Below are 13,002 nucleotides of genomic sequence, written 5' to 3' on the forward strand. Positions count from 1 at the left end.
CTGAGGGGGTGTACTCCTACCCAAAAAGTCTGAGTAATATCACCTGAGGAACCTAAAAATTTGAGCAGGTGATCATAATAAGTATGTAGGAAGGCAGACATCCATTCATCCATCCATCCACCCATCCTCCCACCCAACTATCCTTTTATTCCCTGAGATAGGGTATCCATTTCCTAACTCATGAGGGAACACAGGGCATTTCACCTCATATGTTTTTTTTTACCTCTTTTAAAATTTTTCATTTAATAAAATGTATTCTTTTTGGTGGACAGTCTATGAGTTTTGCCAAGTGCATGGAGTGCTTATAACCACATCATCACCATCAAGATACAGAGCACCTCCATTACCCTACCTTTTTCCTCCAAAATATTGTCTCCAGCTATCTCTTCTAGTCAAATCCTTAACCCTTGGCAACTACTGATGTGTTCTCCATCCCTACAGTTTTTTGCCTTTTCGAGAGGTAAATAAATGGAATCATATAGTGTGTGTTTGAGTCTGGCTTTTTTCACTTAGCAGAAGGCATTTGAGATTCACCTGTGCTGTTGCATGGTTCAGCAGCTTGCTCTTTTATAGCTGAGTAGTTGTTCGTTGTATGAAGGTGTTACCGTTTTATTTTGTTTTTAGTTATTTCTCCAATTGAGGGATATTCAAGTTATTTCCAGATTTTGGCGATTATGAATAAAACTGCTTTAACAATTTACATACAGGTTTTTTGTTAATCATTCATATACAGATTTTCATTGCCCTTAGATAAATATGGTAAGTGTATGTTTAACTTGAAAAGATATTGCCAGGGGCACCTGGGTGGCTCAGTTGGTTAAGCATCTGCCTTTGGCTCAGGTTATGATCTCAGGGTCCTGGGATTAAGCCCCGTGTTGGCTCAGTGGGGAGTCTGCTCCTCCCTCTGTGTGCTCACGTGCTCTCTCTCAAATAAATAAATAAATAAATAAATAAATAAATAAATTTTAAAAAAGAAAAGACATTGCCGAAGAGTTTTCCAAATTGGCTATCCTATTCTGCATTCTTACCAGCAACATGTAAGAATGCCAGTTACTTTCAGTTCTCACCAACCCTTAGTCTTGCCAATTTTTGTGGTGTGTGTGTGTGTGCAGGTGTGCATGTGTGTATAGACATGCTAATAGGTATGCAGTATTGATTATAGTTTTGATTTGCATTTCCCTTAGTGACTAATGATGGTGAGCATCTCTCCATTGTGCTTATTGGCATCTGTACATATAATTTGCTGAAGTGGTTGCTTAAATTGTTTACCTTTTACAAAATAAGGCTGTTTATTTTCTTATTTCTGCATTCCAAGAGTTCTTTACTTACTTGGGAGACAAGTCCTTTGTCAGATATATGATTTGTAAATATGGCCCCCATTGTACGGCTTGTCTTTTCAGGTACTCTCTTACCAGTATTTCTGCAGAGCAAAATTTTCTAATTTTGGCAAAGTCAAAATTTTTTTTATTTTTAACAATGGATTGTGTTTTTGATGTAGTTTCTAAGAACTGTTTCTCTAAATCCAACTTCACAAAGATTTATGTTTTCTTCTGAAGCTTTAGGAGCTTCATTTACACGTTTTGATTTATGATCTATTTTGAGTTAATTTTTGTATAACGTGTAAGTATAGGTCAAGGTTCATATTTGTTTTGCATGTGAGAGTCCAGTTGTTCCAGTATTACCTGTTGAAAATATCGTCCAAGTGGGCCCAATGTAAATGGAAGGATCCTTATAAGAGGAACATAGGAAGGTCAGAGTCAGAGAAGGAGATGAAATTATAGAAGGAGGTTGGAGTGATGTCATTGCTAGAAGGGACCATGAGCCAAGGAATGCAGGTGGCCTCTAGAAGCTGGAAGATGTAAGGAACTGATCAGGAAAACACAGCCCTGCTGGTATTTTGATTTTAGCCCGTTGGAACCATGTTCAGATTTCTGACGGCCAGAACTGCAAGGTAATAAATCTGTGTTGTTTTAAGCCACTAAATTTGTGGTAATCTTTTACAGCAGCAAAAGAAAAAAAAAAAGCAGAGAAAGCACCATTGAATTGCACTTCTCTCAAAATCAATTGGCTATATTTACATGGAACTATTTCTAGACTCACTTCTGTTCCATTTTACTATGTCTTTGCTTTTGCCAATACCACTCTCCACTCTGATGTCTTATTTAACCTGTCCTGAATTCTCTTATTTTTCCTGCTTCATACTCCATATCTTCAGGATGTGAAAAGCTGGTTAGTAGTCTTGGGAAAGAAAACCAAGAGATGCAAATCACAAAATACCGTTTCAAGGTAGCCCTTTGTATTAGTTCTCTAGTGCCAAATAACAAATCATCCCAAACCTAGTGTCGTAAAACAACAAATATTGATTATCTCACAGTTTCTGAGGGGCAGGGATGTGGAAGCAGCTTGTCTGGGTGCTTGCAGTGCAAGATCTGTCATGGGGTTGGCATGGAGGTGTCCATCAGAGCTGCAGTCATTCCTTAGTCCTACTGGCTGATGATCTACTTTCAAGGTCACTTGTGGCTGAGACCAGAAGATCTCCTTCCACAGATTGGCTGGTGTGTCCTCATTCCTCCCACATGGGCCTTTCCCTAGGCTGCCTGACTGTCCCTACATCATGGCAGCTGGCTTCCGTTAGAATGAGTGAAGAGAGAAAGGGCAAGGGGGCTCACCTATACAGAAACCATTGTCTTTTTTTCTAACCTGACCTTGGATGTGACACGGTGTCACTTTGGCCATATTCTGCTCATTAGAAGTGGGCTACCAAGTCCATTCTACATCAAGGGGAGAGGAACCTAGCTCCAGCTCTTGAGGGGAGGCATATCACAGAAGGTGCAGATATATCTTTGAAAGCAATACAGCTCACCCTCAGGCCACAAATGATTTATATTCCTCCCATATGCACAACACAGTCATCTAGAGGCGCCTGCGTGGCTCAGTGGTTGAGCATCTGCCTTTGGCTCACGTTGTGGTCCCAGGGTCCTGGGATGGAGTCCTGCGTCAGGCTCCCCTGCTTCTCCCTCTGCCTATGTCACTGCCTCTCTCTCTGTGTCTCTAATGAATAAATAAATAAATAAAATCTTAAAAAAACCCCACAAAACCTCAAAACAACAACACACTCAAGGGTCTCAACCCATCACTGCACCAGCCACCAGTCCAGAATCTTGTCACCTGAGTGTAGTTCAGGAGAGAAGCTCCTCAGGTGTGGTTCCTTAAGGTCAGCTCCTTGCATGTAGTTGTCATGACTCCAGAAATGGAAGAAGCAGGGCATCTGTGCTGCCCCTCCTGCAACACAGTGGTGAAACAGGCATAGGGTAACTGCTCTTCATATCCCTGTTCAGAAAAGGGAGCGAACAGAAGGATGAGTGGGCCTCAGCAATTCTAATTGCTGAGTCAGGCAAATTGTAGTCCAGTTGCAAGTTCCTTGACTGGGATATCAAGGCCTGGGAATAATTTTCTGTGATTCCAGACTCCCCTCTTGGAACCCTTGGTTCTGCCCTGCCTGACAACCTTCCCCTTTCACACAAGCCAACATAGTTTGCTCCATTTTCCTAACTGAAGTTTATACAAAATTTTCCTACATTTTCTTTTAAAAATCTAACAGCTTTACATCTTGCATTTAGTTTTTTTTTTTTTTTTTTTTTTAAGATTTTAAGTAACCTCTATACCCAGCGTGGCACTCAAATGCATAATCCAAGATCAGGAGTGGCACGCTTCAGCGACTGAGCTAGCCAGACACCCCTTATGTTAAGTTTTTGATCCATTTTGAGGTAATTTTTTATAAAGATTTTATTTATTTATTTGAGAGAGAGAGAGAGAGAGAGAGAGAGAGAGAAGGAGCACAAGCAGATGTGTCACATCTGCTTGTGACACATCTGATGTGACACAACAAGCAGTTGTGTCAAAGGGAGAGGGAGAAGCAGATGCCCCCAGGAGCAGGGAACTAGACATGGTACCTTTTTATTTTTTAATTTTTATTTATTTATGATAGTCACAGAGAGATAGAGAGAGGCAGAGACACAGGCAGAGGGAGAAGCAGGCTCCATGCACCGGGAGCCCGACGTGGGATTCGATCCCGGGTCTCCAGGATCGCGCCCCGGGCCAAAGGCAGGCGCCAAACTGCTGCGCCACCCAGGGATCCCTAGACATGGTACCTTAAGTGGGATTCAATCCCAGGACCCCAGGATCATGACCTGAGCCGAAGGCAGATGCTTAACCAACTGAGCCATCTGGGTGCCCCCATTTTAAGGTAACTTTTATATAAAGTGTGAGGATAGGTCTTTTAGTTTTTGGCATATAAATGTCCAGTTGTTCCAGCACTATTTGTTTTTAGAAATTATTATTATTTTTTAAAGATTTAATTAATTTATTTGGCAGAGAGAGAGCATAGGCAGCAGATGGGGCAGAAGGAGAAGGAGAAGCAGGCTCCCGACTGAGCAAGGTGTCTGATGCAGGGCTTGATCCCAGGATCCTGGGATCATGCCCTGAACTGAAGGCAGATGCTTAATCAACTGAGCCACCCAGGTGCCCCGTTTTTAGAAATTATTTATTTTTCATTAACTTTATATCTATTTTCTGTTTCCTTAAATGAGTTCCTGCTCCAAGGAAATTTCAGAAATGAAAGACTCCTCACATTGGGAAGGTTTCCCTTTAAGTTACCACAGGGACCCAAAACACTGCCATATGGACCCCTCCCTGTGTGGTGCAGAGTTAGCACTGTTTGTTGAAATGTGGCAGAAATAACCCTGATGCTGGTTCCCAGACTAGGCTTCAAGAAGCTCTGCGTGCTTCCTGACTCTGGAAGCCCAGTGCTGTGAGAACAAGCCCAGCCTAGTCTGCTGGGGCATGAGAGACCCTGTGGAGGAGTGAGAGGCCAGTTGTCCCAGCCAAGGTCAACCTGGACCATCTAGCCAATGCTCAAACACATGGAAGATCCACTTGGGACCAGCATAGGAAAAACTGACTCAGACTTTTTGGGAATAATTTTGTAATATATGAGCCATATTTATAACATATATATGGTTTGACCCAGTCATTACAATTCGTCTCCTATTCTAAGGAAATCATTTAATGGAAAAAGTTATGTAAGTGACATTTTTTATAATAGCAAAAGTTTGAAACATCCTCGTGTTCATCAGTAGTGAAAGGATTAAATTGGGGGGGAGCACACATAAACAATGTAATACTCTTACAAATGATGATATGGAGCACCTGGGTGGCTCAGTTGGTTAAGCATCTGACTCTTGATTTCAGCTCAAGTCATATCTCAGGGTTGGAGACACAGCTGCTTTGGGCTCCTTGCTCAGCAGGGAGTTGGTTTCCTCCTTTTCCCTCTCCTTCTGCTCCCCCCTTGCTCTCTCAAATAAATAATTAAATGAATCTTAAAAAAATAAACACTGAAAACAAATAATATAGCTCTAATGGAAACTGTCCATACTACACATTTGTCAATAAAACAAGTTAGAAATCATCATTTTATAATGTGAACTTGTATTTGAATAATATATAACTATGTTTGTGCATTAAAAAGTGTCTAGGGATGCCTGGGTGGCTCAGCAGTTGAGCTTCTGCCTTTGGCTCGGGGCCTGATCCCGGAGTCCCAGGATCAAGTACTGCATCGGGCTCCTTGCATGGAGCCTGCTTCTCGCTCTGCCTGTGTCTCTGCCTCTCTCTCTGTGTGTGTCTCTCGTGAATAAATAAATAAAATCTTTAAAAAAAAATAGAAAAGTGTCTAGAAGGAGGTCTATAAATTATTAACAGGGGTTTTCTCTGAGAAGGCATTAAAAGGATTTTTTCATTTTCTACATTGTACCTTTATGTATGTGAATCTTTAAAAAATGAGCAGCTATTTTTAAAAATTTATTTTTGTTTTTTTGAGAGTGAGTGCACATGCACAAGCATGGAGGGAGGTGGGGAGAAGGGGCAGAAGGAAAGGGAGAGACAATCTTTTTTTTTTAAAGATTTTATTTATTTATTTATTCATGAGAGAGAGAGAGAGAGAGGCAGAGACACAGACAGAGGGAGAAGCAGGCTCCATGCAGGGAGCCTGATGTGGGACTCGATCCCAGGACTCCAGGATCATGCCCTGGGCCGAAGGCAGGCACTAAACCTCTTAACCACCCAGGGATCCCCAGGGAGAGACAATCTTAAGCAGGCCTACGCCCAGCATGGAGCCCAGCACCGGACGGGGCTCAATCACACAACTTTGAGATCATGACCTGAACTGAAATCAAGCATGAGACACTTAACTGACTGAACCATCCAGGATCCCCAATGTCTATCTATTTTACTAAAATTGACCATCAGAAAAATGACATAACTTGCATTTTGGGAAAATAATATAATGTACATAATATATATAAAAGGTAAATGTAATACATGTAAATATTAATCATATAACACACACAATTTAATGCATAAAATTTTAATATTATATATTAATACATACAATATAAAGATTAGTACAGTATAATATATATAGCTAGACTACAAAGTTGCACGTGACCATGTTTGATGGTCCCTAGGTGTAACCCTTGGGGTGTTCCTATTGGAGTTGCTTGTTCATTGGATGATGGACTGTCCATACCCTAATGCAGTACATTCATCCTCCCACTGGATGGTAAAGTTGCATATATACATCGTAGCAACAGTTCAGGCAACAGGCTATATTTGCAAGAATATTGGACTTGGAGTTCAGCTTCACTATTGGCTCTTCCTTTAGAGTTTGTTTCTTCTTCGGTAAAATTGGGCTTCATTCACCAAAGAATCAACATTGATTGGGTATTACTGCGTGCAAGCCCTTCGGCTGAGTGCCAGGGACCCTAGCTCCTGCCCTGCTTCCCTCAGACTGGTGACGGGAGAATCCATCCCTAAATGAACACAAATAAAATAGGAATGGAATTCCTGATGCCAAGCTGTATTTTTAGTGATTTCATTAAGTAGAAGAAATGAGATTGGATCTATCCTGAATGTAGTGGCCTGAGTTTTCAGGCTCAGTAGCCAAATTGCCTGAGTTCAAATCCTAGCTCCATCAGGATTTGGGGGATGTTGCTTAACATCTCTTTGATCCAATTTTTCTCCATCTCTCAAATAGAAAGAAGAACTGTAAATGTTCTTCTTCTTCTGTAAAATCTGTTCTTCTTCTGTTCTTCTTCTTCTGTAAAAATGTTTTATTTTTTAAAAAAGATTTATTTTAGAGAAAGTGTGCATGTCTGCTAAAGTGGGGGGAGGGGCAGAGAGAGGAAGAGAGAGAATCCTCAGACTCGCTGTTGAGCCCCAAGCCCTACAGGGGGCTACATCCCAGGACCTGGGATCATGACCTGATCAAAAATCCAGTCAGCTGCTTAACCAACTGAGCCACTTAGGTGGAATGGAGAACACAGCAGACCAGCTGTTGCTTTTTTTCTCTTTTTAAAGATTTATTTTATGGAGGGAGAGAGTGCATGTGAGTGGGGGAAGGAGCAGAGGAAGAGAATCTTCAAGCAGACCCCTGAGCTGGACACATGGGGCTTGATCTCAGGCCCCATGAGATCATGAATTGAGCCTAAACCAAGAGTCAGACGCTTAACCGACTGAGCCACCCACCTCCTTGGCCATATCTAATCCCACACAGTTGATTTGCTTCAGACCATCTTGCCTGCTATGGTCTGAATATTCATTTCTCCCAAATTCATGTTGAAATCCTTATGCCCAGTGAGACACCCAGCTACCCCCGGACCAGCGGTTTCTAAGACAAATGTGACCAAGCTGATGTCAGAGGGGCATCTGGTTGTGACAGTGTTCTCTCCTCTGGTGACTTCCTTAGCGTCATCTGGCCAACTAGGTCAGTGTCCGCTTACTTCTTCGCTAGTCTGTGAACATCCTCCAAGGCTTTATGTGCCATTGGCAAGAATGATATTCCTAGGCAGAGGAGGGAGCTTCTGAGGCTAGTACTGGAAACTGCAGACCAGCTCTCCAGGCCCATGTGGAGAAGATGGGGGCAGTCAGCTCCTTACTAGGGGCTGCTGATTCTGCCCATTATGTTAAGAGGTGTGCTGTTTGTCTTATTGCTCCATTCATGTATGGCTTCTAAAATAGCTCTTAGAGTTCCAGGCATTCTATCTGTATTTTTCTTTTTTTTTTTCAATAAAGATTTTGTTTATATATTCATGAGAGACACAGAAAGAGAGGCAGAGACACAGGCAGAGGGAGAAGCAGGCTCCATGCAGGGAGCCCAATGTGGGACTCAATCCTCGTCTCGGGTGAATTTGCTGCACTAGCTCATCCAGTCACAGGTTGGCTGGCTAGCATGGCGTAATGATGGTAGAGGCTAGATAATATGAAATAAAATGATGCGGGTGCCTGGGTGGCTCAGTTGTTAAGCATCTGCCTTCAGCTTGGGTTATGATGTCAGGGTCCTGGGATCAAGCCCTGTACCATGCTCCCTGCTCAGCGGGGAGCCTGCTTCTCCCTCTCCCTTTGCTGCTCCCCTCGCTTGAGCTCTCTCTCAAATAAAATCTTAAAAAAAAAAAAAAAGTAAAATGATGGCACTTCAACAGGAACTTAGAGTGGCAGTCTCCCCTAAGAAGGAATGTTATTCTGGCACATGATGACTGATATTTATAGTTCAGTATGTATCCACCTTCTCAGTCTTCACATCAGTGAAGGACTTTATGGACACTCACATATTGATCTGTGTATCAGGTGGCTTAGGCAAAGTTAGGCTGTAGGAAAGATGCTTCCTAAAATCTCAGTGGTGGGGCACCTGGGTTGGGCATCTGCCTCTTGATTTCAGCTCAGGTCATGATCATGATCTCAGGCTCGTTGGGCTTTGAGTGAAAAGTAGGCTCAACATGGAGTCTACTTGAGAGTCTCTTTTTCTCCCTCCACCCTCCCCTTGCTCCTGTGTACGTGCTCTTTCTCTAAATACATTTTAAAAATCTTAAAAAAAAAAATCCCTGAGGTTTATAACAAACATTTTGTGCATGTGACATGGCCAACGCTAACTGGCTTTGGCTCTGCTGAATTCCATATGTCTTCTCACTGCAGGACCCAAACTGAAGGGGATCGTTTATCTAGGACACACTGATCACCTGGTGGAAGGAAAAGAGAAAGATGGTTGAACCACATGATAGCTCTTAAAGCTAATGCTTGGAAGTGGCATATATTACATCTGTTTACACTCCACTGGCCAAAGCAGCTCCACCGCCAAGCCTGAGGTCAACGAGGAGGGAGGATACTCCCAAAGAGAGAGGTAGTAAATATTTTGAACAAATAAACATTCTCCCATAGTTCATCACAGCCAGTTGTACCATTTGGTCTTGTTTTGCAGGTGAGAAAACTCAGGCTAAAAGAGCTAACTCGATGGAGGTCATAAATTCCAACTCAGTTGTCTGGCTTCAGAGTCAGTCTTTTCTACCATGCAGCCTCTTTGGGGGATCTTTTCTCTCTTTACACCTGGAATTGTAATTTATTCAGGGCACAATGGCTTCTAATGAGCCCCAGAAGCTTCTCCATGAACATTTCTATAGAGGTAAACCACCTCTGAGAGCTTTCTGGAAGTATATGGAGCTAGAAAGGGGGGTCGGGCTTGGGGGAATTGCCTCCATGAGAGCTGACTCTATTCCATTTAGTAATTTTTTTTTAAACTGTTGAATTATTTATCTGCTTTGTGGGTTTGTAGATCCTTTGGGCAGGGATTACCTATCAATCTATCACTCTTTTTTTTTTTTTGTTTCCTGTGTGTGTGTCCGTGTGTGCGTGGTGTGGCGTGTCTGAGCTCCTCAAAGCTATTTTTCTAGGTAATTTTAGAAACTTCCAGATTGCATTGGATATTTATACTCACAGAAATTATTAGTGGGGTGGAGAGAGTGCAACTCCTCTACTTTTGCCAAAGAGCAACAATTTTAGATTTGGAGACCTAGCTGCGGCGGCTCAGTGTGTCCTGGGGTGGGGGTGGGGGTGGGGGTGGGGGTGCGGGGGAGAAGTTGCAGCAGGGGAGAGCGCATACTTCGCTAGGAGCGTGAATTTCCGTTGATTTCCTTTGCCTTTCGCTCAGTCTTACTCGTTTTATGGTCCCTGGCGTCCAGGTGCCTGGTGCTGTGTGGCAACAGCCGCGCGGCGGGACCGGCCAGACCTACGGTGCCCGTCCGAGGGAGTGGGGCGCCCCGGGCACCCTCAGGGAGGTACCTGCGGGCGCCCGGGTCCTGCCCCCTGTCGGCGCGGGTCCCGGGGTCCATCGTGCGTTTCCGAGAACGCCGCAGCGTGACGGGGCCGGGCGAGCTCACCCGCGGGGACCCCTGCCCCCTCCCGTGCCGGCCGCGCGGGAGAACCTGGAGCTCGCGGCCGCCCTGCGCCTCGCCCGGCCCGCGGGGCCCCTCGCAGGTGACTGCGTGCGCGTGTCCGGGGCGGCGCGGCGGAGGCCGCCGGAGGGGAGGCTGCGCGCGTGGCCTGCGCGGGGCCGGGCGGGGCGGGGCCGGGGTGCGGGTGCGGGTGCGGGTGCGGGTGCGGGTCCCGCGGCGGCGGGCGCGTGGGGAGGCGCGCTCGGAGCTTCCCCGCCGCCGCTGCGGGCCCGAGAGGCGGCGGCAGGAGGACCGCGAGGGTGACGGGGCGTGCCCGCGCCGCGGCCGGGCCCCGGGGCGGGGGGAGGGGGAGGCCGAGGAGCCCGCGGAGGGCTCGCGGGACCCGCCGCCCCCTGCGAACTTGCCGAGGAACTAGTCGGAGGGAGGGGCCGGGCCGGGCCGGGCCGCGGCGGGCGGGGCGGGGCGGGGAGGGGGAGGGGCGGCCGCAGCTGCATCCAGCCCGCTGGCTTCCTTCCCGGCTCTCCCTCGCCGCCTCCTCTTCCTCCTGTATGAGTCAGGCGTTTCCCGGGGATTTGGAGCAGCCGCGCGCGGCCCGGACGCCGGAGCTGTAGCGGCGGCAGCAGCAGGAGCCCGCGCCGGGGCCGCCACCGCGCCGGGCACCCGCCTCCCGGGCGCGCCCGGACCATGGAGAGGGCGGCCCAGGGCGCGGACGGCGGCGGGGGCAGCGGCAGCAGCAGCCGCAGCAGCAGCCGCGCCACCTCGGCCGGGTCCTCGCCCTCCTGCTCCCTGGCCGGCCGGGGGGTCTCCAGCCGGTCGGCGGCCGCGGGGCTCGGCGGCGGGGGCAGCCGCAGCAGCCCGGGCTCGGTGGCCGCCAGCCCGTCCGGGGGAGGCGGCCGCCGGAGGGAGCCGGCGCTCGAGGGCGTGCTCAGCAAATACACCAACCTCCTGCAGGGCTGGCAGAACAGGTAACGCGCCCCCCGCGCCCCCCGCGCGCCCCCCGCGCCGCGCTCGCTCCAGGTGGGGCGCCCCCAGGTGGGGCGGGGGAGCGCGGGGCCCGGGCCTCCTGAGAATGGCTGAGCCCGCGGGGCGCGGGGCGCGCTTTGTGCCTGGAGTCGGTCCCCTCAGAGCAGTTCCCTTCCTTGAAAACTTCGGGTGTTTGGAACCACCGCCGCCACCAAAACCCACCACTTCCCCGCACAGTGCGGAGCGCGTGCCACCTCCTGCCCACCTGGTGGCCCGAGACCTCCAATCTCTGCAACAGGAGTTTTTTATTTATTTATTTATTTATTTATTTTTTAAACACCCCCTCCCCTTTGGAAATGGACAGCTTGCTCTTTAAACCGTTGTCATTCTTTTTCTCCCTTTGGGTGGCTTTTTTTAAGTTCTCTGCTCACTCATTCTGTCCTCACCATTGGGAAGCCTAGTTGTGGCCACGTGGAAGGATGGAGATGTCAAGGGAAGGGGTGCCCAGCCCACTTGCATTGGTGGTAACGTGTGAGGAACAACGAAGCATAGTGAACAGGACTTGAAAGGAGCAGATGTGGTACTGCTGTTTACAGGTTTTTTTGTTTTTTTGTTTGTTTGTTTTTTTTCTCCCCACTTTGTTTTTCAAAATCGAGCCATAGGTCCGTGCAAGAAGAATGGGGTTTTTGGAGAGGTTGTTGATGAGATCTTTTGTCCTGCCCTTAATCGTCCTTGGAATTTAGGACTTGGGGTTCTTGAGGATGCTTTTGAAGTTTGAATCACACCCTGGGGAGCTGTTGCTTCTCTCTTTGGTTAGACTAGCTTTCTTGGTGCTCTCTCCCTGCAGATGGATTGGAAATGTTCAGATTGCTTCCAACCGAAACTTTGATCAGGCAGTTATGTACAGGAAACTAGGAGGACAGTGACTGCCCAAGTATGGAAACTGAGTTTTTATACTGGTGTTAGAGACAGAGAACTTTCTGAGTCACCTGGGTTTCCTCGGAGATCTGCTCCTATGTCAGTGGAAGTTGCACTATAACTTTTGAATCCTTTTATTTCTCAAAATAGCCCTGGTATCTGCTGTTGCCTCTCCCTTTTCCCCTTCAATTTCTGAAAGCTTAAAAAGAACAGGTAGACTGTGTAGGATGAGAGAGAGATGAGATGACTAAATCTGGTTGCAGTGCTGGGTAATTGTGCCTTGCTGGTGTGGTTTGTGTGTTCGCCAGTCACTTTTAATGCCTTTTTTTTTTTTTTTTCAAGTAGTTTATGAGGCCAACAGAGATTTTACCCTGGATTACAGTTGTTTCACTTGGGGACGGTATTTTACCTGCAGTGCATATTAAAGGATTTGTTCTTTGCAGTGGATTTAGGAGGAATTGGAGTCACTCATGCTTTTGTATAATTTTAAATCCACTGAGGTATTTAGGTTATGCCAGATTGAGAAGAGGCAAAATTAATAATAATAATATCTACGTGATTGCAGGCTACATAGGTGAAATGCACTCATACACTTAAGAGGTTAGGAGGTCTCATCTTTGTTGAGTTTGTTTCCTGTGATCTATAGCCACTAGCGTTTATTCTTAACCACAGCAGACTCACTATTTTCTAAGTCAACCACCGACTCCAAAAACATTATCTTTTTCTAATGGTTAATGTTTCAGTGTCCAGGTCTGTGAACTGTGGCTGAGGGACCATTAGTGATCTGGAGAGGATTTATGATGACTCAGTGATGGCACATTTTTCCCTTCTCAAGGGGAGGTGT

The 13,002-nt window shown here is 46.6% G+C and overlaps 1 protein-coding gene across 3 annotated transcripts in view; it reads left to right on the top strand.

Moving 5' to 3' along the window:
* The first annotated feature begins 10,092 nt into the window (after positions 1 to 10,092).
* OSBPL10 (oxysterol binding protein like 10) overlaps positions 10,093 to 13,002 on the top strand; it is a 297,175-nt gene continuing 294,265 nt past the window's right edge. Inside the window, exon 1 of one of the 3 annotated variants that reach the window (XM_041734080.1) lies at positions 10,093 to 10,359. Coding sequence is in view for 1 of the 3 variants with exons in the window: in XM_041734078.1 (XP_041590012.1) it covers positions 10,962 to 11,242 (281 nt within the window). In the remaining 2 variants the exon portion in view is untranslated. Of the gene's footprint in view, positions 10,360 to 10,589; positions 11,243 to 13,002 lie in introns of those variants that run through there. The other 2 variants (XM_041734078.1, XM_041734079.1) reach the window with 2 other exon arrangements.

This window comes from Vulpes lagopus, chromosome 19, assembly GCF_018345385.1.
Source record: "Vulpes lagopus strain Blue_001 chromosome 19, ASM1834538v1, whole genome shotgun sequence".
NCBI lineage: Eukaryota > Metazoa > Chordata > Mammalia > Carnivora > Canidae > Vulpes > Vulpes lagopus.